Source organism: Cebidichthys violaceus, unplaced genomic scaffold (genome assembly GCF_023349555.1).
Source record: "Cebidichthys violaceus isolate CVI_PGR_0920_01 unplaced genomic scaffold, fCebVio1.0.p SCAF_4, whole genome shotgun sequence".
NCBI lineage: Eukaryota > Metazoa > Chordata > Actinopteri > Perciformes > Stichaeidae > Cebidichthys > Cebidichthys violaceus.
Window position 1 is genome coordinate 10,700,219 of NW_027176594.1, and position 25,600 is coordinate 10,725,818.

A 25,600-nucleotide genomic window follows, 5' to 3' on the forward strand; every position below is an offset into this window, starting at 1 on the left:
TGACCTCTGTTCAACCATTCGATTCAGGATTTAAGTGTGACAAATAAATCAATGAGGTAAATTATGCTTAGTGTTTAAAAGGAACAAACCAAACGTCTCTTTATTGTTCAATTGTCATTATTTATTGCCTCATGATCAACACATGCTCACTCTTCCATGTAGGAATGTTTGGTTCTAAAATGACATAACAATAACAAGTAAATACATGATGTACAAAACTAGGTTGCAAATTAGCCATCAATATCAAGTATCAGATCAAATAAACAGCATTAAATACATCTGTATCAATAACCTTGATAATTAATAAAGACACAACTAAATACTGCCATCTAACACTTATACTGCCATCTACTGGTAGAAAGGGTGAACACGTTTACTCTGCGTCTCCTTATACAGTCTATGCATTATATAAAACAAAAAAACGAATGGTATTTCTGTATTTTCATTTTTTTCGATTAAAACGTACATAACCCATAATCAGCAGTTGTTCAGTTTTCATGAAATCAGAATAATCATCAATTTCCGTGTTTGCTTTTTGTTACTTTCCATGTTGCATTTTGTGTTTGTCATTCTAATTACTTTTTTTACAGTCTTGTCCTTCAATATTTTTACAATAGTCAAACATATTTGTAATTCATGGCACAATTCAAAGAGGATCAAATCCTCATTTTACTCTTGCCATTGACTACATACATACTTTTTCCTAAATAAGGTCCCATTGTGGTCTACCAGAAGGGGCAGGACTTCACCTCTTTAAGTCTGTGGAAAAAAAAAGAAAAAAAGCAAGACCAGGCAGCAACCTCCGGTTCTGAAAAGTGAAGCCAATGCAAAAGTGCCTTAATAGCAGACCACCTCAAGGTGTGACTCAGAGAGAGCCAGGACATTCTGATGTAGCATTTCAAAATTAAAACCCTTCAAAATCTCATTCACGGGACAACTTCAAATCACATTCATGAGACAATTTGTCTAATTTAAGATATGATTTTAGAGGAAACGGGGCTTAGTTAAAGTTCCTGTGTGAACAGTCTAATTAGACCTAATTTATACTTTTTAATTCATAAGTTTGTGCAGAGCTCCTACTGAGCCACATTGTTTATTATATAATGTTTATTACTAGATCAGTTTAGCATATGAACACTTACAGCTTTACATAACTTGTGAAAAGAATGCTTTGACTGTTACTTCAGTTTTGATATGATCTTTTAAATAATTAAGTTAATATGCGTATTTCTTACCTCCTAAAACCACATTCAAAAAAATCATGTGTGACTTAGCTTGACAACATTATCTTCATTATCATTCATTCTGATAATTAAAAAAGGGAAATGTAGATTATAGTTATGTGGATGAAATCATTTTTGTTTCATATATTCCTGTATGTGTTAGCTTCTGGAGGGTTACTCTGTAGTTTAACGGCCTAAGAAATCAAGACCAGAGACTGTTCCAAGCATTTTTGATTCCGTTAATTATGTCATCAATAAATGAATTATTCTCCTCAGCTTCCTCTCTGGCCTCTTTCTCATGCTTTGCCTGCAACTTTTCTCTTTCTTTTCTCAGTTCTCTGTCACGCTGTTCCTTCATTTTATTCATCATGTTTGCCATCTCCTTTTCTCTCTCCTCTCTATCTCTCTTTCTCTCTGCTTCTCTCTCTTTCATCTCCCTCACTCTGTCATCATCCATCATCTGCTTCTTCCTCTTGATTTCCTCCTCTCCCTTTTTTCTCTCCCTCTCTCTCTCAGCCTGGAGTTGTTTATTAATTTTCTTCATCTCTTCTTCATATTTTTCCTGTATTTTCCTCTCCAGTTTCTCTTTCTCTTTGTGTATTTGCTCTTCTTTCTCTTTGAGGATGCGTTGTTGCTCCTTTTCGATTGCCCTTTCTGCCTCTTGGAACATCTCGTTGGTGTAGTGGCTTCCTCCGTTCTTCTGGGCTACATTTCTGATCTTCTGGAGCAGCTCAGTGACCTGAAAGCGACCCTCCAGCTTATTATTGAAGACATGGTACTGGCCATTACATCTGTCTACAAGTTCCTGCAGGTCTGAACAATCCTTCAAGAAGTCCTCAATAGATGTGTCTTCAAGGTTGTCACCATGAGTAAAGAGGACCATGCTGTATGTGTCTGCAGTCTGGCCAAAGATTTCTTGAATTTTCTGCACTGTCTGCTTTTCCTCTTCAGTGTATCTGCCCAGCCTGATGACCACCAGGAACACATGCGGTCCAGGAGCAGCATAAGAGATGCACTGGCTGAGATCTTTAGATGTTTTATCCTTGTCAAACCTGGTGTCAAAGAGGCCTGGGGTGTCGATAACAGCAACCCTTTGTCCCCCCACCACAGCTTCGCCCTTGGAACAGTCTACAGTCATAGACTTTCCACTGAACTTTGATTCAAAGCAATTTCGTCCCAGAATGGTGTTTCCAGTGGCACTCTTCCCAATTCCAGTCTTCCCCACCATCACTATCCTCAGCTCCTCATCATTTTTTCTGCTGCTTCCTGTGTAGAAGAATGAGTGACACTGAATAAGACTCTACATCAGGTTGTACACACGTTGTACTCAATGCAACTTGTACATATATAGGAGAACAGAAGAATCCATTCTGCTGCTTTGACAGAGCCAATAAAGGAGTTTGTTGCAGGTTCCAATTTCCAACATTTGTTGCAGACTTTCATTTGAGACAAATACATGTTCTCATCTGGCTTTCTCTCCATCATCTAATGTGGCTTCCATATACTGTTCAGTTCATCACTTACAGGAAGAGACAGCAGGTCTTTTAAACTACCCCCTCTGTCAGCTGAAAGTGGAACTGCAAGGTGGAAACCTGTCCACATATCCAGACTGACACATTTCTTTGAGGGTGTCTAAGATTTTAAAAATAAAAAAAAAATTCTTGATAAAATAAAAATGTTACTAATAAAATTGTTTGTCAGTCACATCACTTAATAAGTCAAAGAAAAAGCTCAACTTAACCCGGGGGGGGTGACCGTGGCTAAGTGGAGAGCAGGGCCACCTTTCAATCAGAGGGTCAGTGGTTCAATCCTTGGCACCTGCTCCACTAGTCTCATGTCAATGTGTCCTTGAGCAAGACACTTAACCCCAAAATTGCTCCCATAGCTGCATCTACGGTGTGTAGATAGATACTGAATTGTACATCACTTTGGTTAAAAGCATCTGCTAAATGACCATAATGTAATGTAATGAACCTCCCTTCAAAAGACAATTCAACCTCCCTACCAAAAAACAGAACAAATCAACTTTTGACTCGGATTCTTAAGAACAAAAACTGCATTCATGTGACTTAACTATGGATAACATTTTTTTTTAATTTTCTAGTAATGACGAAATCATGATTTTAAGGGAAAAGAAGAATTCCAGAATTTAAATGAAGTTATATTCTTGGTACTAAAGTCAGAAAACTATATTTGCAGTTCCTCCAAGTAAGTCTAACACAGTATTAGTTTATAGGAGGTACAGAGGAACATTTCATAAAATTAGATTCAGCAGTGAGCACTGCTATATCACCAAACAATTATTGTACTTTAAAACATAGATACAGTTTCTGACTTACCTAGGTTTATGGCCATGTTTGGGTTAAAGAGTGGAGTAGATACTGCAGCTGAAGTTCAGACAGTTCAGAATGTGTCTCCTCTGTTAGAACAACCCTATATGTACTAAACCACACTCCCAAATAGAAAGGGAAACTAAAGCTTTTTATGGAGGTTTCGGTTATGGAATGATTTTTAATAAATAAGAATATGCTAAATACAATATTGTCTTTAATCATTTTGGATAAGTATACGTAGTCTTGTCTTAACAAAGAAAGCAAGAGACATTAGTTATTCTAGATGAATTAATCAATATAGTATTACTATAAGCCTTAGTATTACTATAAGCCTAACAAATAACACATTAAGTTATTACTAGAGCTTTAGTGTAGTATACTTTTTAAAGAGTACTTTCAAATGTTTTAAACCTTGATCCCTTTGCAAAACACATCCATGAATATTGAGAAAAAAGACAATAATTTAACTATGCATACAGTCATGATAATGATTTACTATATCCCAGATAAATATGGAACTTGTGTGTAGAAAAGTGTTTCTCGATGACCACATGCTGGCTTATTTGTCACAGTATTTCCTATAACTTAACTTTCTTTTACAAGTTCCCACTGTTGTTTGACTTGTATTTTCTGTTTGAATTCAGCCGTTACCTGAACAAACATTGGTCACCCCTCCCTGAGCATTTACAAGAAATGGCAGCACTTCTTTAAAGCGGCACAGGAAAAGGCAGCAGTTCTCTGAAATTCCACGTGATATTTTGGACTTTAACTTGTTCATCGACTTATGTAATAAATTATACAACGATTAACAAGAATGACATGATTCATAGGGCAGGGCTGTAAGACATTGTGAGGCAAGTTAATTTTAATATGACATACTATACACAAAGACAATTCAAAGTGCCTTTCAAAATGTATTAACCACATTAACCAGAAAGTGCATCAATAGAGATGATTAGAAATTACTGTTCAAATTTGAGAAAAGAGAAAAAGAGAGACTTACAAGACAGTAAATCTTTAGGTTCTTTAGTGCTTTGGTGCGTTAGTGCTTAAGGTTTAGTCAATTCAACACATTCACACGGAGGACATATTGCTCTGACATTGTACTCAGCTTCGGCCTTGGAACAGTTTACAGTCATAGACGTTCCACTGAACTTCGATTTAAAGCACTTTCGTCCCAGAATGGTGTTTCCAATGGCACTCTTCCCAATTTCAGTCTTCCCCACCATCATTATACTCAGCTCCTCATTATCTTGTTCTGTGTGGAAGAATAAATGAATGAATGAATTATAATTTTCATATCACCCGTTTTAACTGTGTAATTAATGCTCTAGATACTCATAAGAATGCTCTACATACTCATAAGCTTTTGTAAAGTACATTATCCTCATTCAAGCTTTTACCGCCTTTAGCCTGAGCAGAACTCTATTCGGTCTATATTTCAACATGAGACCATTATGGAGCTTTTTTCATTTCTTTCATTTCAAGCTTACAGATATTAAAGATGCTCTCATCAGCTTTCAGTGCTGGTACTTTGACTTAGAGCCTCATTTAGATAAAGAGACCTTGAAAAAGCACATTGGACTTCAGCCTCAAATGTATCCTATTGCATAGACACATGTACCTGTTTGTTATTTCAAAAGGGATTTAGTTTTCCCAGTCGTAAGTGACTGCATATACATATGCACAGAAGATCATACCCTCAAAGACTGGATCCATTCATAGAAATAATATTTGTCCCAAACTGGCTCAGGAGTGTTTAAGTTAGCAATATCGACAATGCAAGCTGGATGTGTGGTATATGTGCTCTGGAGGTTTTGAAGGTGCAAAACCAAAAGACAAGCATAGATAAAACAACACGCTTTGAATCCCAGCGTCTTAAATATATATAAATATATAAAAATATATATGTTTATATATGTATGTATGTATATATATATATATATATATGTGTGTGTGTATTTATATATACTGTATATGTATATATGTACACATCACATTGAATCTGTGTGATTATGCTCCTGTTTGAGGTGTTCCTGGACCACTGTGACCTGAGAGTCCCATAAGAGTTTATCTAAAAGTTATGACTTTGCTGCTTTGTTGATTATGTACACCCAATTTATACTTTATTTTTTTCATTACTATGAATAAAGAGCTTTTTTTTTTTTAAAGGTTTTGGTCATTTTTAAATGTTTAAAGGCTCCTGTGGTGTTAGAGAAATATAACATGTTCCTTCAAAAAGGCTTTCTGTAATTACACAGTTAAAACAGGTGATATGAAAAACATAATTGATAGGAGGGTAAAAAAACAACAATTTACATCCTGACTATGAAAACCTAACCCTTTACAACAGGTAGTAAATAGTGACTGTAAGTAACACAAAACATTTCTCTGTTTTACATTCAAACTTTATTATATGTTGATTGATGAAAATATGAATTATACAATATTCTCTACAGAATTTTGAAAGGTTATCAAACATATATCTGTGAGTTTGACAAACATTACACAGCATAAATATGGTAATAACCGGGGTTCGATGGATTACTTTAAAGTGTATTCCAATACAATTACAAATTACCTGTTGAAAAATTTAATCAATTACCTGATCCAAGTATCACAATATACTAGTAATGTTATCTGATTATCTCCGTAATTTGGGGATTTTATCAATACCAAAAATGTAAATAAAGAGAAAAGAAAAAATCATGCTGAAATTTCATTTCAACAACACAGTACAGTACAAGTTCTGCCTTCCAGCTGTGAAAATGTTGTCACCATTCAAGCTCTTGAATCATTTGGCCCACTAGTGTTGCTGGATGTTAACATCAGCAGCAGCATCCATTTAATGCTAATTTGTAGAGCTGTACCAAAGGCCTCCCCCCCCCCCATTTAAAGCCTTTAATTTAAATTTTCGAAAGAAGCTTTGAATGTCTGTCTATGATTGAAAAATTGACAAGATCATTTTTTTTAGAGATGTTAGATTGCTGCTAGTCTGTCTCTATTTGACCGCATAAATGTTGTTGATGAAAGGCTCATTTCCTACGATAGAAATGAGCTGGGATACTTCTCAGCAAAAAGAAATGTAATTAAAAGTGTGCAAACCATCCTGCTTTGTGATAACATGGGTCACACCACCCACCTCTATTTTTTTAATTTTTGAAATTGTTATCCCCATTTTTAACAAATGTATTGGTAATCTGATTACGTTTTTTTTCTGTTACTGTAACAGATTTTTTGTATCCTAATCATGTACTGGCGTTCCATATAATTCGGTACTCCCCAAGCCTAGCAACAACTGACAAGTCCAAACTTCAAGTGAAAAGATCTAAATTACTCTGTGAAACATGGACTACAGTCCTCAGAGTAGCTGCTGACATGGAAGTCAGTAAGTTACGTTGTAAGATCAGTAATTCCACTTTCAGTTATGTTGACACAGGATAAAGTCTACTGTCTCATCATGATTAGTGTCACTGACATACAGTAATGATGAGAAGTCAGGATAACACATGGGGACAGTCGTCACTTTACTCAACTTTGATTACTTTTGTAAGTTTGTCTCTTTTCCACAAAGAATTACTTGACTAATATTTCACATTTCCTATTATTTCATGTTGTACCTTCCACCCCCAAAATCCTGATAGTTACTGTAAGTGTTAACATGACATATACTCTGCTACATGCTAACACGTTACCTCTGTTTCTCTAAAAACAATGTTTTCTTCTTGGGCTCTGTGGGCTCTCTCACAAATGTACCTTAAAGACTAAAACAGAGCATTTCAGACAGCAGGGGGCAAAAATGTGTCCTTGGAACATTAAAGCATGTTCTAGCTGACCCAAAGATAAGAGTATGTACCTGAAAATGACAGTAGTGATATCATGGTAGTATTGTAGGCCATGTTTGGGCTACAGAGTGCAGGCACTGCTCCAGTTCAGAGTCTTTCTGCTGCTTCTCTTTGTCATGGCTCTATTCAGCAAACCACACCTACTAAATATTTATACAGTGGACATCACAGTGAAACTGAAACTTCAGTTAAAGCGGGGGTGTGACGGCCTAAATGTACAGATGTTGCTGCACTGTTAAGCCGTTGAAGTCATGTTTTAACACCATGTGAGAATGGTGGGACAGACTTTGGAACAGGGTCTTTGGACAATATTAGAGACAGTAAAAAAGATATAAATGATGAATATATTTTTCCATGAGCAGAATTACATTTTAATAACCAGAACGACTTCTTTAAAATGTCAAGGAATGCCCTATCTAAACATTAATTCATTTTTTGCTTGTTGCTAAATATTGTTTTTTTATGTTGGATTTGTAAACCTGTAGACAAATTTCAAATTGTTATGTGTACAGCTGTTACGTGTTACGTGGCTGCAGAGCTGCTGGCGGCTTTGAATGAGGGTAGAAAAGATCACAAGTCATATCTTAGAAATAGGTCTTAGTGGTATCAGCTCCTGACAGTAGAAATGAGAGTTGCTAGAGCTAATGATCACTAGGAATGACGGTAGACTGTGTGTAGACTAAAGTGCCTGCTGGAGCACACATTTTCTCACCGCTTCTGTTAAGCTTTGATTCTCTAAAGCATGGCATGTACTCTATGTTTCCAAAAAAAAATAACTGTACTTTGTCATTTTGAGAACACTGCAGCGATTCTGTAATTTTTTATCCAGCTACCACCATCAAAATATACCTACATTTAGTTTATTTATTATTAAGATTTTAAAAAGTTGGTAAAGTTGTCATGGTAACACAATTTATTTTTTGAATCTTAATACAATCCTATTATTGTTGGTAGTGTTTTCCATATGAAAGGGCCCAAAGGGTGTGTTGTTTGATGAAAAGAAGAAGACATTTTTTTCATTTTTTCATGCCAATACCTGAAACTGATCAAAAACATATTTTATTCACACATTTATCTGGCTTATGAGTTACAGTTCAGGTGTATGTTGTGATTTTTGGTAGATATGTGGCATGGATGAATAAAATACAAACAGCACAGAAGATTGTGCACAACCATATTTGTTTATTACCAGATTATTGCCCGTAGGTTCCCCGCTGTATAGAAGAACATAACATGGAAATGAAGCGAGAATTGGTTTAACATCAGAAATGACGGGATGAAAAAGTTATCCTGCAAGTATCTGTCACTCTACCCTTTGTTCAAAAGCACATACACACACAGTGTGTGGAATGATCTGTACAATAAATATGCATACCTGCTTCACATACCACTTTTAAGTTACATCTGTGTCATCAAAATGCACATGTAAACACACAAGGTACATGTGAGGGGGAGTGGGTGTCAAAGGATGAAAGGTGTGTAGTTTGTTGGGCCAGAAGCACACACACACACACACACACACACACACACACACACACACACACACACACACACACACACACACATTACAAACACCAGTAGGACAGATTTAAATAAAGCACCGTTAAGTAAAAGGAAAGTGCTGCAAACTGAAGTGCAAAAATAAAGAATTTAAATGACAACCATTTCTTCCTTTAAATCCCCCAAAGCAACAGATATCAGCTTCTTTCTCTCTCATTCTCTCTTTCTCTCTCTCTCTCACACACACACACACACACACACACACACACACACACACACACACACACACACAGACACACACACACACACACACACACACACACACACACACACACAGACACACACACATGCAGGTCAACTGCTATAAAAATGTAGGAAGTAAATCATCTTTATTAATTGTATAAATATTGCCCCTGTAGCTACTGTTAGTCAATTAAATAGAATCGAAAACAGTGTTTTTACATGTGTTAATGGCCCTGCAGCCACACGGTGCCTAACTGTTCTCTCCACATAGAACCAGTGCAGTGTTTCCATCAGTAGTGGGCCTCCGCTACTGAAACGCTCCCGGTGGAATCAAATATGTACCTTACCTATGTGTGTGTAAAGAATGCTGATATGAAAAACAACCAGTAGTCAATGTGCAACCTGCCAATTGAATGGTGATTTAAGCTTCTCTATTGGGTTCATATATTTGTAAATCTGACTTATGTAGTGTCAGTGCCTCACCAGCCACGAATCTCACCGCACGTCACTGGTAAAAACTCATGTTTACAATGTTTACTGAGGTAATAAATCAAGTGAGAAGTAATCATTTTCTCATAGACTTCTATAGAACCAGAGGAGTCGCCCCCTGATGGTCAGTAGAGAGAATGCAAGTTTAATACATCAAGCATCGGCTTCACTTTACAGAATCAGAGGTCAGGAAAGTGAAAGAGCATCACTTGCTCATTGCCACACTGAAGGTGTCCTAAAGCAAGTCCTTAACTGCTCATGGTCAACAGATCAGATAATGGTTGTTCTTGTTAAGTTTTTAAAAGAAAATAGAAAATGATGTCTTTATGATGTGAAATCATTTTTAGCTTACAGTCTGTGGGTGACTAGATGGTGAGGAACTGTAATAAGAAAGACAAACCTCTTATTTTGTAAATAGCATATGGGATGAAATGCCATTTAGATCCTGCAATAATGCATTCTTTATCAAGTTAAGATTTTTTTCATATAATGGTACTTCTAGCTCCAAAAGGTATTTGTGAACATTTTATGTCAATACATATCACTGACAGCTTTTCTTGTTCTCCTTACATTTGTGATTGTTTTAACCACTATGAAAATAAATGACATGAACACTCCTAATTCACTTGGACCAAAGTAAGGGGCCTGGGCCTCAAACAGAGTCCCTTCATAGTCTACAGTTTAGCGAGGAGGATGTCTCCTTCATGGCTACACCTCTGCTCACAACGCACGAGCATCCCTCCTTCTCAACTGCACGTGACCTGTTTGAGCACATCGCACTTAAGGCGTGGTCGCATAATGTTAGAATGAGCCATACTGGTACGCACTGACAAAAATATGAAAGTGTCTCGACCGGTCAAAGCACAGACACACGAGCGTCTCTCAAAGGTGCAGTGAAATGAGATCAATCATATGGCCAATACGTACCGCTGAGTTCGATGTGCCGGACGTTGGAGGAGCCTCTCTACATGAATACATTCATCTTTTCATAAAACCATGGGGACACGCCGTCTGTCCCCTCACAGCACCAAGATCTGTCCCGCTGAAGCGCTGCCACAATGAAGGTCACTGCGCTGACCAATCGGAGAGAAGGCTCAGACGTCTTTCTTTTGCGCGGGCATGTGTTTTCTCGGCGGACACGCGCATGGCATCCGTGTCTAGAGTGAAATAATTTTATTTGTACCACAGCTTTTGACCAACGTTATATCTTTGACCTCTGTTCAACCATTCGATTCAGGATTTAAGTGTGACAAATAAATCAATGAGGTAAATTATGCTTAGTGTTTAAAAGGAACAAACCAAACGTCTCTTTATTGTTCAATTGTCATTATTTATTGCCTCATGATCAACACATGCTCACTCTTCCATGTAGGAATGTTTGGTTCTAAAATGACATAACAATAACAAGTAAATACATGATGTACAAAACTAGGTTGCAAATTAGCCATCAATATCAAGTATCAGATCAAATAAACAGCATTAAATACATCTGTATCAATAACCTTGATAATTAATAAAGACACAACTAAATACTGCCATCTAACACTTATACTGCCATCTACTGGTAGAAAGGGTGAACACGTTTACTCTGCATCTCCTTATACAGTCTATGCATTTTATAAAACAAAAAAACGAATGGTATTTCTGTATTTTCATTTTTTTCGATTAAAACGTACATAACCCATAATCAGCATTTGTTCAGTTTTCATGAAATCAGAATAATCATCAATTTCCGTGTTTGCTTTTTGTTACTTTCCATGTTGCATTTTGTGTTTGTCATTCTAATTACTTTTTTTACAGTCTTGTCCTTCAATATTTTTACAATAGTCAAACATATTTGTAATTCATGGCACAATTCAAAGAGGATCAAATCCTCATTTTACTCTTGCCATTGACTACATACATACTTTTTCCTAAATAAGGTCCCATTGTGGTCTACCAGAAGGGGCAGGACTTCACCTCTTTAAGTCTGTGGAGAAAAAAAAGAAAAAAAGCAAGACCAGGCAGCAACCTCCGGTTCTGAAAAGTGAAGCCAATGCAAAAGTGCCTTAATAGCAGACCACCTCAAGGTGTGACTCAGAGAGAGCCAGGACATTCTGATGTAGCATTTCAAAATTAAAACCCTTCAAAATCTCATTCACGGGACAACTTCAAATCACATTCATGAGACAATTTGTCTAATTTAAGATATGATTTTAGAGGAAACGGGGCTTAGTTAAAGTTCCTGTGTGAACAGTCTAATTAGACCTAATTTATACTTTTTAATTCATAAGTTTGTGCAGAGCTCCTACTGAGCCACATTGTTTATTATATAATGTTTATTACTAGATCAGTTTAGCATATGAACACTTACAGCTTTACATAACTTGTGAAAAGAATGCTTTGACTGTTACTTCAGTTTTGATATGATCTTTTAAATAATTAAGTTAATATGCGTATTTCTTACCTCCTAAAACCACATTCAAAAAAATCATGTGTGACTTAGCTTGACAACATTATCTTCATTATCATTCATTCTGATAATTAAAAAAGGGAAATGTAGATTATAGTTATGTGGATGAAATCATTTTTGTTTCATATATTCCTGTATGTGTTAGCTTCTGGAGGGTTACTCTGTAGTTTAACGGCCTAAGAAATCAAGACCAGAGACTGTTCCAAGCATTTTTGATTCCGTTAATTATGTCATCAATAAATGAATTATTCTCCTCAGCTTCCTCTCTGGCCTCTTTCTCATGCTTTGCCTGCAACTTTTCTCTTTCTTTTCTCAGTTCTCTGTCACGCTGTTCCTTCATTTTATTCATCATGTTTGCCATCTCCTTTTCTCTCTCCTCTCTATCTCTCTTTCTCTCTGCTTCTCTCTCTTTCATCTCCCTCACTCTGTCATCATCCATCATCTGCTTCTTCCTCTTGATTTCCTCCTCTCCCTTTTTTCTCTCCCTCTCTCTCTCAGCCTGGAGTTGTTTATTAATTTTCTTCATCTCTTCTTCATATTTTTCCTGTATTTTCCTCTCCAGTTTCTCTTTCTCTTTGTGTATTTGCTCTTCTTTCTCTTTGAGGATGCGTTGTTGCTCCTTTTCGATTGCCCTTTCTGCCTCTTGGAACATCTCGTTGGTGTAGTGGCTTCCTCCGTTCTTCTGGGCTACATTTCTGATCTTCTGGAGCAGCTCAGTGACCTGAAAGCGACCCTCCAGCTTATTATTGAAGACATGGTACTGGCCATTACATCTGTCTACAAGTTCCTGCAGGTCTGAACAATCCTTCAAGAAGTCCTCAATAGATGTGTCTTCAAGGTTGTCACCATGAGTAAAGAGGACCATGCTGTATGTGTCTGCAGTCTGGCCAAAGATTTCTTGAATTTTCTGCACTGTCTGCTTTTCCTCTTCAGTGTATCTGCCCAGCCTGATGACCACCAGGAACACATGCGGTCCAGGAGCAGCATAAGAGATGCACTGGCTGAGATCTTTAGATGTTTTATCCTTGTCAAACCTGGTGTCAAAGAGGCCTGGGGTGTCGATAACAGCAACCCTTTGTCCCCCCACCACAGCTTCGCCCTTGGAACAGTCTACAGTCATAGACTTTCCACTGAACTTTGATTCAAAGCAATTTCGTCCCAGAATGGTGTTTCCAGTGGCACTCTTCCCAATTCCAGTCTTCCCCACCATCACTATCCTCAGCTCCTCATCATTTTTTCTGCTGCTTCCTGTGTAGAAGAATGAGTGACACTGAATAAGACTCTACATCAGGTTGTACACACGTTGTACTCAATGCAACTTGTACATATATAGGAGAACAGAAGAATCCATTCTGCTGCTTTGACAGAGCCAATAAAGGAGTTTGTTGCAGGTTCCAATTTCCAACATTTGTTGCAGACTTTCATTTGAGACAAATAAATGTTCTCATCTGGCTTTCTCTCCATCATCTAATGTGGCTTCCATATACTGTTCAGTTCATCACTTACAGGAAGAGACAGCAGGTCTTTTAAACTACCCCCTCTGTCAGCTGAAAGTGGAACTGCAAGGTGGAAACCTGTCCACATATCCAGACTGACACATTTCTTTGAGGGTGTCTAAGATTTTAAAAATAAAAAAAAAAATTCTTGATAAAATAAAAATGTTACTAATAAAATTGTTTGTCAGTCACATCACTTAATAAGTCAAAGAAAAAGCTCAACTTAACCGGGGGGGGTGACCGTGGCTAAGTGGAGAGCAGGGCCACCTTTCAATCAGAGGGTCAGTGGTTCAATCCTTGGCGCCTGCTCCACTAGTCTCATGTCAATGTGTCCTTGAGCAAGACACTTAACCCCAAAATTGCTCCCATAGCTGCGTCTACGGTGTGTAGATAGATACTGAATTGTACATCACTTTGGTTAAAAGCATCTGCTAAATGACCATAATGTAATGTAATGAACCTCCCTTCAAAAGACAATTCAACCTCCCTACCAAAAAACAGAACAAATCAACTTTTGACTCAGATTCTTAAGAACAAAAACTGCATTCATGTGACTTAACTATGGATAACATTTTTTTTTAATTTTCTAGTAATGACGAAATCATGATTTTAAGGGAAAAGAAGAATTCCAGAATTTAAATGAAGTTATATTCTTGGTACTAAAGTCAGAAAACTATATTTGCAGTTCCTCCAAGTAAGTCTAACACAGTATTAGTTTATAGGAGGTACAGAGGAACATTTCATAAAATTAGATTCAGCAGTGAGCACTGCTATATCACCAAACAATTATTGTACTTTAAAACATAGATACAGTTTCTGACTTACCTAGGTTTATGGCCATGTTTGGGTTAAAGAGTGGAGTAGATACTGCAGCTGAAGTTCAGACAGTTCAGAATGTGTCTCCTCTGTTAGAACAACCCTATATGTACTAAACCACACTCCCAAATAGAAAGGGAAACTAAAGCTTTTTATGGAGGTTTCGGTTATGGAATGATTTTTAATAAATAAGAATATGCTAAATACAATATTGTCTTTAATCATTTTGGATAAGTATACGTAGTCTTGTCTTAACAAAGAAAGCAAGAGACATTAGTTATTCTAGATGAATTAATCAATATAGTATTACTATAAGCCTTAGTATTACTATAAGCCTAACAAATAACACATTAAGTTATTACTAGAGCTTTAGTGTAGTATACTTTTTAAAGAGTACTTTCAAATGTTTTAAACCTTGATCCCTTTGCAAAACACATCCATGAATATTGAGAAAAAAGACAATAATTTAACTATGCATACAGTCATGATAATGATTTACTATATCCCAGATAAATATGGAACTTGTGTGTAGAAAAGTGTTTCTCGATGACCACATGCTGGCTTATTTGTCACAGTATTTCCTATAACTTAACTTTCTTTTACAAGTTCCCACTGTTGTTTGACTTGTATTTTCTGTTTGAATTCAGCCGTTACCTGAACAAACATTGGTCACCCCTCCCTGAGCATTTACAAGAAATGGCAGCACTTCTTTAAAGCGGCACAGGAAAAGGCAGCAGTTCTCTGAAATTCCACGTGATATTTTGGACTTTAACTTGTTCATCGACTTATGTAATAAATTATACAACGATTAACAAGAATGACATGATTCATAGGGCAGGGCTGTAAGACATTGTGAGGCAAGTTAATTTTAATATGACATACTATACACAAAGACAATTCAAAGTGCCTTTCAAAATGTATTAACCACATTAACCAGAAAGTGCATCAATAGAGATGATTAGAAATTACTGTTCAAATTTGAGAAAAGAGAAAAAGAGAGACTTACAAGACAGTAAATCTTTAGGTTCTTTAGTGCTTTGGTGCGTTAGTGCTTAAGGTTTAGTCAATTCAACACATTCACACGGAGGACATATTGCTCTGACATTGTACTCAGCTTCGGCCTTGGAACAGTTTACAGTCATAGACGTTCCACTGAACTTCGATTTAAAGCACTTTCGTCCCAGAATGGTGTTTCCAATGGCACTCTTCCCAATTTCAGTCTTCCCCACCATCATTATACTCAGCTCCTCATTATCTTGTTCTGTGTGGAAGAATAAATGAATGAATGAATTATAATTTTCATATCACCCGTTTTAACTGTGTAATTAATGCTCTAGATACTCATAAGAATGCTCTACATACTCATAAGCTTTTGTAAAGTACATTATCCTCATTCAAGCTTTTACCGCCTTTAGCCTGAGCAGAACTCTATTCGGTCTATATTTCAACATGAGACCATTATGGAGCTTTTTTCATTTCTTTCATTTCAAGCTTACAGATATTAAAGATGCTCTCATCAGCTTTCAGTGCTGGTACTTTGACTTAGAGCCTCATTTAGATAAAGAGACCTTGAAAAAGCACATTGGACTTCAGCCTCAAATGTATCCTATTGCATAGACACATGTACCTGTTTGTTATTTCAAAAGGGATTTAGTTTTCCCAGTCGTAAGTGACTGCATATACATATGCACAGAAGATCATACCCTCAAAGACTGGATCCATTCATAGAAATAATATTTGTCCCAAACTGGCTCAGGAGTGTTTAAGTTAGCAATATCGACAATGCAAGCTGGATGTGTGGTATATGTGCTCTGGAGGTTTTGAAGGTGCAAAACCAAAAGACAAGCATAGATAAAACAACACGCTTTGAATCCCAGCGTCTTAAATATATATAAATATATAAAAATATATATGTTTATATATGTATGTATGTATATATATATATATATATATGTGTGTGTGTATTTATATATACTGTATATGTATATATGTACACATCACATTGAATCTGTGTGATTATGCTCCTGTTTGAGGTGTTCCTGGACCACTGTGACCTGAGAGTCCCATAAGAGTTTATCTAAAAGTTATGACTTTGCTGCTTTGTTGATTATGTACACCCAATTTATACTTTATTTTTTTCATTACTATGAATAAAGAGCTTTTTTTTTTTTAAAGGTTTTGGTCATTTTTAAATGTTTAAAGGCTCCTGTGGTGTTAGAGAAATATAACATGTTCCTTCAAAAAGGCTTTCTGTAATTACACAGTTAAAACAGGTGATATGAAAAACATAATTGATAGGAGGGTAAAAAAACAACAATTTACATCCTGACTATGAAAACCTAACCCTTTACAACAGGTAGTAAATAGTGACTGTAAGTAACACAAAACATTTCTCTGTTTTACATTCAAACTTTATTATATGTTGATTGATGAAAATATGAATTATACAATATTCTCTACAGAATTTTGAAAGGTTATCAAACATATATCTGTGAGTTTGACAAACATTACACAGCATAAATATGGTAATAACCGGGGTTCGATGGATTACTTTAAAGTGTATTCCAATACAATTACAAATTACCTGTTGAAAAATTTAATCAATTACCTGATCCAAGTATCACAATATACTAGTAATGTTATCTGATTATCTCCGTAATTTGGGGATTTTATCAATACCAAAAATGTAAATAAAGAGAAAAGAAAAAATCATGCTGAAATTTCATTTCAACAACACAGTACAGTACAAGTTCTGCCTTCCAGCTGTGAAAATGTTGTCACCATTCAAGCTCTTGAATCATTTGGCCCACTAGTGTTGCTGGATGTTAACATCAGCAGCAGCATCCATTTAATGCTAATTTGTAGAGCTGTACCAAAGGCCCCCCCCCCCCCCCCCCCCCCATTTAAAGCCTTTAATTTAAATTTTCGAAAGAAGCTTTGAATGTCTGTCTATGATTGAAAAATTGGCAAGATCATTTTTTTTAGAGATGTTAGATTGCTGCTAGTCTGTCTCTATTTGACCGCATAAATGTTGTTGATGAAAGGCTCATTTCCTACGATAGAAATGAGCTGGGATACTTCTCAGCAAAAAGAAATGTAATTAAAAGTGTGCAAACCATCCTGCTTTGTGATAACATGGGTCACACCACCCACCTCTATTTTTTTAATTTTTGAAATTGTTATCCCCATTTTTAACAAATGTATTGGTAATCTGATTACGTTTTTTTTCTGTTACTGTAACAGATTTTTTGTATCCTAATCATGTACTGGCGTTCCATATAATTCGGTACTCCCCAAGCCTAGCAACAACTGACAAGTCCAAACTTCAAGTGAAAAGATCTAAATTACTCTGTGAAACATGGACTACAGTCCTCAGAGTAGCTGCTGACATGGAAGTCAGTAAGTTACGTTGTAAGATCAGTAATTCCACTTTCAGTTATGTTGACACAGGATAAAGTCTACTGTCTCATCATGATTAGTGTCACTGACATACAGTAATGATGAGAAGTCAGGATAACACATGGGGACAGTCGTCACTTTACTCAACTTTGATTACTTTTGTAAGTTTGTCTCTTTTCCACAAAGAATTACTTGACTAATATTTCACATTTCCTATTATTTCATGTTGTACCTTCCACCCCCAAAATCCTGATAGTTACTGTAAGTGTTAACATGACATATACTCTGCTACATGCTAACACGTTACCTCTGTTTCTCTAAAAACAATGTTTTCTTCTTGGGCTCTGTGGGCTCTCTCACAAATGTACCTTAAAGACTAAAACAGAGCATTTCAGACAGCAGGGGGCAAAAATGTGTCCTTGGAACATTAAAGCATGTTCTAGCTGACCCAAAGATAAGAGTATGTACCTGAAAATGACAGTAGTGATATCATGGTAGTATTGTAGGCCATGTTTGGGCTACAGAGTGCAGGCACTGCTCCAGTTCAGAGTCTTTCTGCTGCTTCTCTTTGTCATGGCTCTATTCAGCAAACCACACCTACTAAATATTTATACAGTGGACATCACAGTGAAACTGAAACTTCAGTTAAAGCGGGGGTGTGACGGCCTAAATGTACAGATGTTGCTGCACTGTTAAGCCGTTGAAGTCATGTTTTAACACCATGTGAGAATGGTGGGACAGACTTTGGAACAGGGTCTTTGGACAATATTAGAGACAGTAAAAAAGATATAAATGATGAATATATTTTTCCATGAGCAGAATTACATTTTAATAACCAGAACGACTTCTTTAAAATGTCAAGGAATGCCCTATCTAAACATTAATTCATTTTTTGCTTGTTGCTAAATATTGTTTTTTTATGTTGGATTTGTAAACCTGTAGACAAATTTCAAATTGTTATGTGTACAGCTGTTACGTGTTACGTGGCTGCAGAGCTGCTGGCGGCTTTGAATGAGGGTAGAAAAGATCACAAGTCATATCTTAGAAATAGGTCTTAGTGGTATCAGCTCCTGACAGTAGAAATGAGAGTTGCTAGAGCTAATGATCACTAGGAATGACGGTAGACTGTGTGTAGACTAAAGTGCCTGCTGGAGCACACATTTTCTCACCGCTTCTGTTAAGCTTTGATTCTCTAAAGCATGGCATGTACTCTATGTTTCCAAAAAAAAATAACTGTACTTTGTCATTTTGAGAACACTGCAGCGATTCTGTAATTTTTTATCCAGCTACCACCATCAAAATATACCTACATTTAGTTTATTTATTATTAAGATTTTAAAAAGTTGGTAAAGTTGTCATGGTAACACAATTTATTTTTTGAATCTTAATACAATCCTATTATTGTTGGTGGTGTTTTCCATATGAAAGGGCCCAAAGGGTGTGTTGTTTGATGAAAAGAAGAAGACATTTTTTTCATTTTTTCATGCCAATACCTGAAACTGATCAAAAACATATTTTATTCACACATTTATCTGGCTTATGAGTTACAGTTCAGGTGTATGTTGTGATTTTTGGTAGATATGTGGCATGGATGAATAAAATACAAACAGCACAGAAGATTGTGCACAACCATATTTGTTTATTACCAGATTATTGCCCGTAGGTTCCCCGCTGTATAGAAGAACATAACATGGAAATGAAGCGAGAATTGGTTTAACATCAGAAATGACGGGATGAAAAAGTTATCCTGCAAGTATCTGTCACTCTACCCTTTGTTCAAAAGCACATACACACACAGTGTGTGGAATGATCTGTACAATAAATATGCATACCTGCTTCACATACCACTTTTAAGTTACATCTGTGTCATCAAAATGCACATGTAAACACACAAGGTACATGTGAGGGGGAGTGGGTGTCAAAGGATGAAAGGTGTGTAGTTTGTTGGGCCAGAAGCACACACACACACACACACACACACACACACACACACACACACACACACACACACACACATTACAAACACCAGTAGGACAGATTTAAATAAAGCACCGTTAAGTAAAAGGAAAGTGCTGCAAACTGAAGTGCAAAAATAAAGAATTTAAATGACAACCATTTCTTCCTTTAAATCCCCCAAAGCAACAGATATCAGCTTCTTTCTCTCTCATTCTCTCTTTCTCTCTCTCTCACACACACACACACACACACACACACACACACACACACACACACACACACACACACACAGACACACACACATGCAGGTCAACTGCTATAAAAATGTAGGAAGTAAATCATCTTTATTAATTGTATAAATATTGCCCCTGTAGCTACTGTTAGTCAATTAAATAGAATCGAAAACAATGTTTTTACATGTGTTAATGGCCCTGCAGCCACACGGTGCCTAACTGTTCTCTCCACATAGAACCAGTGCAGTGTTTCCATCAGTAGTGGGCCTCCGCTACTGAAACGCTCCCAGTGGAATCAAATATGTACCTTACCTATGTGTGTGTAAAGAATGCTGATATGAAAAACAACCAGTAGTCAATGTGCAACCTGCCAATTGAATGGTGATTTAAGCTTCTCTATTGGGTTCATATATTTGTAAATCTGACTTATGTAGTGTCAGTGCCTCACCAGCCACGAATCTCACCGCACGTCACTGGTAAAAACTCATGTTTACAATGTTTACTGAGGTAATAAATCAAGTGAGAAGTAATCATTTTCTCATAGACTTCTATAGAACCAGAGGAGTCGCCCCCTGATGGTCAGTAGAGAGAATGCAAGTTTAATACATCAAGCATCGGCTTCACTTTACAGAATCAGAGGTCAGGAAAGTGAAAGAGCATCACTTGCTCATTGCCACACTGAAGGTGTCCTAAAGCAAGTCCTTAACTGCTCATGGTCAACAGATCAGATAATGGTTGTTCTTGTTAAGTTTTTAAAAGAAAATAGAAAATGATGTCTTTATGATGTGAAATCATTTTTAGCTTACAGTCTGTGGGTGACTAGATGGTGAGGAACTGTAATAAGAAAGACAAACCTCTTATTTTGTAAATAGCATATGGGATGAAATGCCATTTAGATCCTGCAATAATGCATTCTTTATCAAGTTAAGATTTTTTTCATATAATGGTACTTCTAGCTCCAAAAGGTATTTGTGAACATTTTATGTCAATACATATCACTGACAGCTTTTCTTGTTCTCCTTACATTTGTGATTGTTTTAACCACTATGAAAATAAATGACATGAACACTCCTAATTCACTTGGACCAAAGTAAGGGGCCTGGGCCTCAAACAGAGTCCCTTCATAGTCTACAGTTTAGCGAGGAGGATGTCTCCTTCATGGCTACACCTCTGCTCACAACGCACGAGCATCCCTCCTTCTCAACTGCACGTGACCTGTTTGAGCACATCGCACTTAAGGCGTGGTCGCATAATGTTAGAATGAGCCATACTGGTACGCACTGACAAAAATATGAAAGTGTCTCGACCGGTCAAAGCACAGACACACGAGCGTCTCTCAAAGGTGCAGTGAAATGAGATCAATCATATGGCCAATACGTACCGCTGAGTTCGATGTGCCGGACGTTGGAGGAGCCTCTCTACATGAATACATTCATCTTTTCATAAAACCATGGGGACACGCCGTCTGTCCCCTCACAGCACCAAGATCTGTCCCGCTGAAGCGCTGCCACAATGAAGGTCACTGCGCTGACCAATCGGAGAGAAGGCTCAGACGTCTTTCTTTTGCGCGGGCATGTGTTTTCTCGGCGGACACGCGCATGGCATCCGTGTCTAGAGTGAAATAATTTTATTTGTACCACAGCTTTTGACCAACGTTATATCTTTGACCTCTGTTCAACCATTCGATTCAGGATTTAAGTGTGACAAATAAATCAATGAGGTAAATTATGCTTAGTGTTTAAAAGGAACAAACCAAACGTCTCTTTATTGTTCAATTGTCATTATTTATTGCCTCATGATCAACACATGCTCACTCTTCCATGTAGGAATGTTTGGTTCTAAAATGACATAACAATAACAAGTAAATACATGATGTACAAAACTAGGTTGCAAATTAGCCATCAATATCAAGTATCAGATCAAATAAACAGCATTAAATACATCTGTATCAATAACCTTGATAATTAATAAAGACACAACTAAATACTGCCATCTAACACTTATACTGCCATCTACTGGTAGAAAGGGTGAACACGTTTACTCTGCATCTCCTTATACAGTCTATGCATTATATAAAACAAAAAAACGAATGGTATTTCTGTATTTTCATTTTTTTCGATTAAAACGTACATAACCCATAATCAGCATTTGTTCAGTTTTCATGAAATCAGAATAATCATCAATTTCCGTGTTTGCTTTTTGTTACTTTCCATGTTGCATTTTGTGTTTGTCATTCTAATTACTTTTTTTACAGTCTTGTCCTTCAATATTTTTACAATAGTCAAACATATTTGTAATTCATGGCACAATTCAAAGAGGATCAAATCCTCATTTTACTCTTGCCATTGACTACATACATACTTTTTCCTAAATAAGGTCCCATTGTGGTCTACCAGAAGGGGCAGGACTTCACCTCTTTAAGTCTGTGGAGAAAAAAAAGAAAAAAAGCAAGACCAGGCAGCAACCTCCGGTTCTGAAAAGTGAAGCCAATGCAAAAGTGCCTTAATAGCAGACCACCTCAAGGTGTGACTCAGAGAGAGCCAGGACATTCTGATGTAGCATTTCAAAATTAAAACCCTTCAAAATCTCATTCACGGGACAACTTCAAATCACATTCATGAGACAATTTGTCTAATTTAAGATATGATTTTAGAGGAAACGGGGCTTAGTTAAAGTTCCTGTGTGAACAGTCTAATTAGACCTAATTTATACTTTTTAATTCATAAGTTTGTGCAGAGCTCCTACTGAGCCACATTGTTTATTATATAATGTTTATTACTAGATCAGTTTAGCATATGAACACTTACAGCTTTACATAACTTGTGAAAAGAATGCTTTGACTGTTACTTCAGTTTTGATATGATCTTTTAAATAATTAAGTTAATATGCGTATTTCTTACCTCCCAAAACCACATTCAAAAAAATCATGTGTGACTTAGCTTGACAACATTATCTTCATTATCATTCATTCTGATAATTAAAAAAGGGAAATGTAGATTATAGTTATGTGGATGAAATCATTTTTGTTTCATATATTCCTGTATGTGTTAGCTTCTGGAGGGTTACTCTGTAGTTTAACGGCTTAAGAAATCAAGACCAGAGACTGTTCCAAGCATTTTTGATTCCGTTAATTATGTCATCAATAAATGAATTATTCTCCTCAGCTTCCTCTCTGGCCTCTTTCTCATGCTTTGCCTGCAACTTTTCTCTTTCTTTTCTCAGTTCTCTGTCACGCTGTTCCTTCATTTTATTCATCATGTTTGCCATCTCCTTTTCTCTCTCCTCTCTATCTCTCTTTCTCTCTGCTTCTCTCTCTTTCATCTCCCTCACTCTGTCATCATCCATCATCTGCTTCTTCCTCTTGATTTCCTCCTCTCCCTTTTTTCTCTCCCTCTCTCTCTCAGCCTGGAGTTGTTTATTAATTTTCTTCATCTCTTCTTCATATTTTTCCTGTATTTTCCTCTCCAGTTTCTCTTTCTCTTTGTGTATTTGCTCTTCTTTCTCTTTGAGGATGCGTTGTTGCTCCTTTTCGATTGCCCTTTCTGCCTCTTGGAACATCTCGTTGGTGTAGTGGCTTCCTCCGTTCTTCTGGGCTACATTTCTGATCTTCTGGAGCAGCTCAGTGACCTGAAAGCGACCCTCCAGCTTATTATTGAAGACATGGTACTGGCCATTACATCTGTCTACAAGTTCCTGCAGGTCTGAACAATCCTTCAAGAAGTCCTCAATAGATGTGTCTTCAAGGTTGTCACCATGAGTAAAGAGGACCATGCTGTATGTGTCTGCAGTCTGGCCAAAGATTTCTTGAATTTTCTGCACTGTCTGCTTTTCCTCTTCAGTGTATCTGCCCAGCCTGATGACCACCAGGAACACATGCGGTCCAGGAGCAGCATAAGAGATGCACTGGCTGAGATCTTTAGATGTTTTATCCTTGTCAAACCTGGTGTCAAAGAGGCCTGGGGTGTCGATAACAGCAACCCTTTGTCCCCCCACCACAGCTTCGCCCTTGGAACAGTCTACAGTCATAGACTTTCCACTGAACTTTGATTCAAAGCAATTTCGTCCCAGAATGGTGTTTCCAGTGGCACTCTTCCCAATTCCAGTCTTCCCCACCATCACTATCCTCAGCTCCTCATCATTTTTTCTGCTGCTTCCTGTGTAGAAGAATGAGTGACACTGAATAAGACTCTACATCAGGTTGTACACACGTTGTACTCAATGCAACTTGTACATATATAGGAGAACAGAAGAATCCATTCTGCTGCTTTGACAGAGCCAATAAAGGAGTTTGTTGCAGGTTCCAATTTCCAACATTTGTTGCAGACTTTCATTTGAGACAAATAAATGTTCTCATCTGGCTTTCTCTCCATCATCTAATGTGGCTTCCATATACTGTTCAGTTCATCACTTACAGGAAGAGACAGCAGGTCTTTTAAACTACCCCCTCTGTCAGCTGAAAGTGGAACTGCAAGGTGGAAACCTGTCCACATATCCAGACTGACACATTTCTTTGAGGGTGTCTAAGATTTTAAAAATAAAAAAAAAAATTCTTGATAAAATAAAAATGTTACTAATAAAATTGTTTGTCAGTCACATCACTTAATAAGTCAAAGAAAAAGCTCAACTTAACCGGGGGGGGTGACCGTGGCTAAGTGGAGAGCAGGGCCACCCTTCAATCAGAGGGTCAGTGGTTCAATCCTTGGCACCTGCTCCACTAGTCTCATGTCAATGTGTCCTTGAGCAAGACACTTAACCCCAAAATTGCTCCCATAGCTGCATCTACAGTGTGTAGATAGATACTGAATTGTACATCACTTTGGTTAAAAGCATCTGCTAAATGACCATAATGTAATGTAATGAACCTCCCTTCAAAAGACAATTCAACCTCCCTACCAAAAAACAGAACAAATCAACTTTTGACTCGGATTCTTAAGAACAAAAACTGCATTCATGTGACTTAACTATGGATAACATTTTTTTTTAATTTTCTAGTAATGACGAAATCATGATTTTAAGGGAAAAGAAGAATTCCAGAATTTAAATGAAGTTATATTCTTGGTACTAAAGTCAGAAAACTATATTTGCAGTTCCTCCAAGTAAGTCTAACACAGTATTAGTTTATAGGAGGTACAGAGGAACATTTCATAAAATTAGATTCAGCAGTGAGCACTGCTATATCACCAAACAATTATTGTACTTTAAAACATAGATACAGTTTCTGAGTTACCTAGGTTTATGGCCATGTTTGGGTTAAAGAGTGGAGTAGATACTGCAGCTGAAGTTCAGACAGTTCAGAATGTGTCTCCTCTGTTAGAACAACCCTATATGTACTAAACCACACTCCCAAATAGAAAGGGAAACTAAAGCTTTTTATGGAGGTTTCGGTTATGGAATGATTTTTAATAAATAAGAATATGCTAAATACAATATTGTCTTTAATCATTTTGGATAAGTATACGTAATCTTGTCTTAACAAAGAAAGCAAGAGACATTAGTTATTCTAGATGAATTAATCAATATAGTATTACTATAAGCCTTAGTATTACTATAAGCCTAACAAATAACACATTAAGTTATTACTAGAGCTTTAGTGTAGTATACTTTTTAAAGAGTAC

At 36.9% G+C, this 25,600-nt stretch overlaps 3 protein-coding genes across 3 annotated transcripts; all 3 read right to left on the reverse strand.

Annotated features, from left to right (window-relative positions):
• Nucleotides 1-99: 99 nt before the first annotated feature.
• Nucleotides 100-3,651, reverse strand: LOC137885361 (GTPase IMAP family member 9-like). The gene is made up of 2 exons (XM_068727586.1): nt 3,563-3,651; nt 100-2,489 (listed from the first exon to the last, which is right to left on the reverse strand). Exons 1-2 carry the CDS (start codon nt 3,576-3,578, stop codon nt 1,426-1,428), a joined length of 1,080 nt encoding a protein of 359 aa, XP_068583687.1. The 5' UTR covers nt 3,579-3,651; the 3' UTR covers nt 100-1,425.
• A 7,291-nt stretch (nt 3,652-10,942) lies between these two features.
• On the reverse strand, nt 10,943-14,495 carry LOC137885348 (GTPase IMAP family member 9-like). Its single transcript, XM_068727572.1, has 2 exons — nt 14,407-14,495; nt 10,943-13,333 (listed from the first exon to the last, which is right to left on the reverse strand). The coding sequence occupies exons 1-2, from the start codon at nt 14,420-14,422 to the stop codon at nt 12,270-12,272; spliced, it is 1,080 nt and encodes a 359-aa protein (XP_068583673.1). The 5' UTR covers nt 14,423-14,495; the 3' UTR covers nt 10,943-12,269.
• A 7,253-nt stretch (nt 14,496-21,748) lies between these two features.
• On the reverse strand, nt 21,749-25,301 carry LOC137885377 (GTPase IMAP family member 9-like). The gene is made up of 2 exons (XM_068727614.1): nt 25,213-25,301; nt 21,749-24,139 (listed from the first exon to the last, which is right to left on the reverse strand). Exons 1-2 carry the CDS (start codon nt 25,226-25,228, stop codon nt 23,076-23,078), a joined length of 1,080 nt encoding a protein of 359 aa, XP_068583715.1. The 5' UTR covers nt 25,229-25,301; the 3' UTR covers nt 21,749-23,075.
• Between the last annotated feature and the right edge of the window lie 299 nt (nt 25,302-25,600).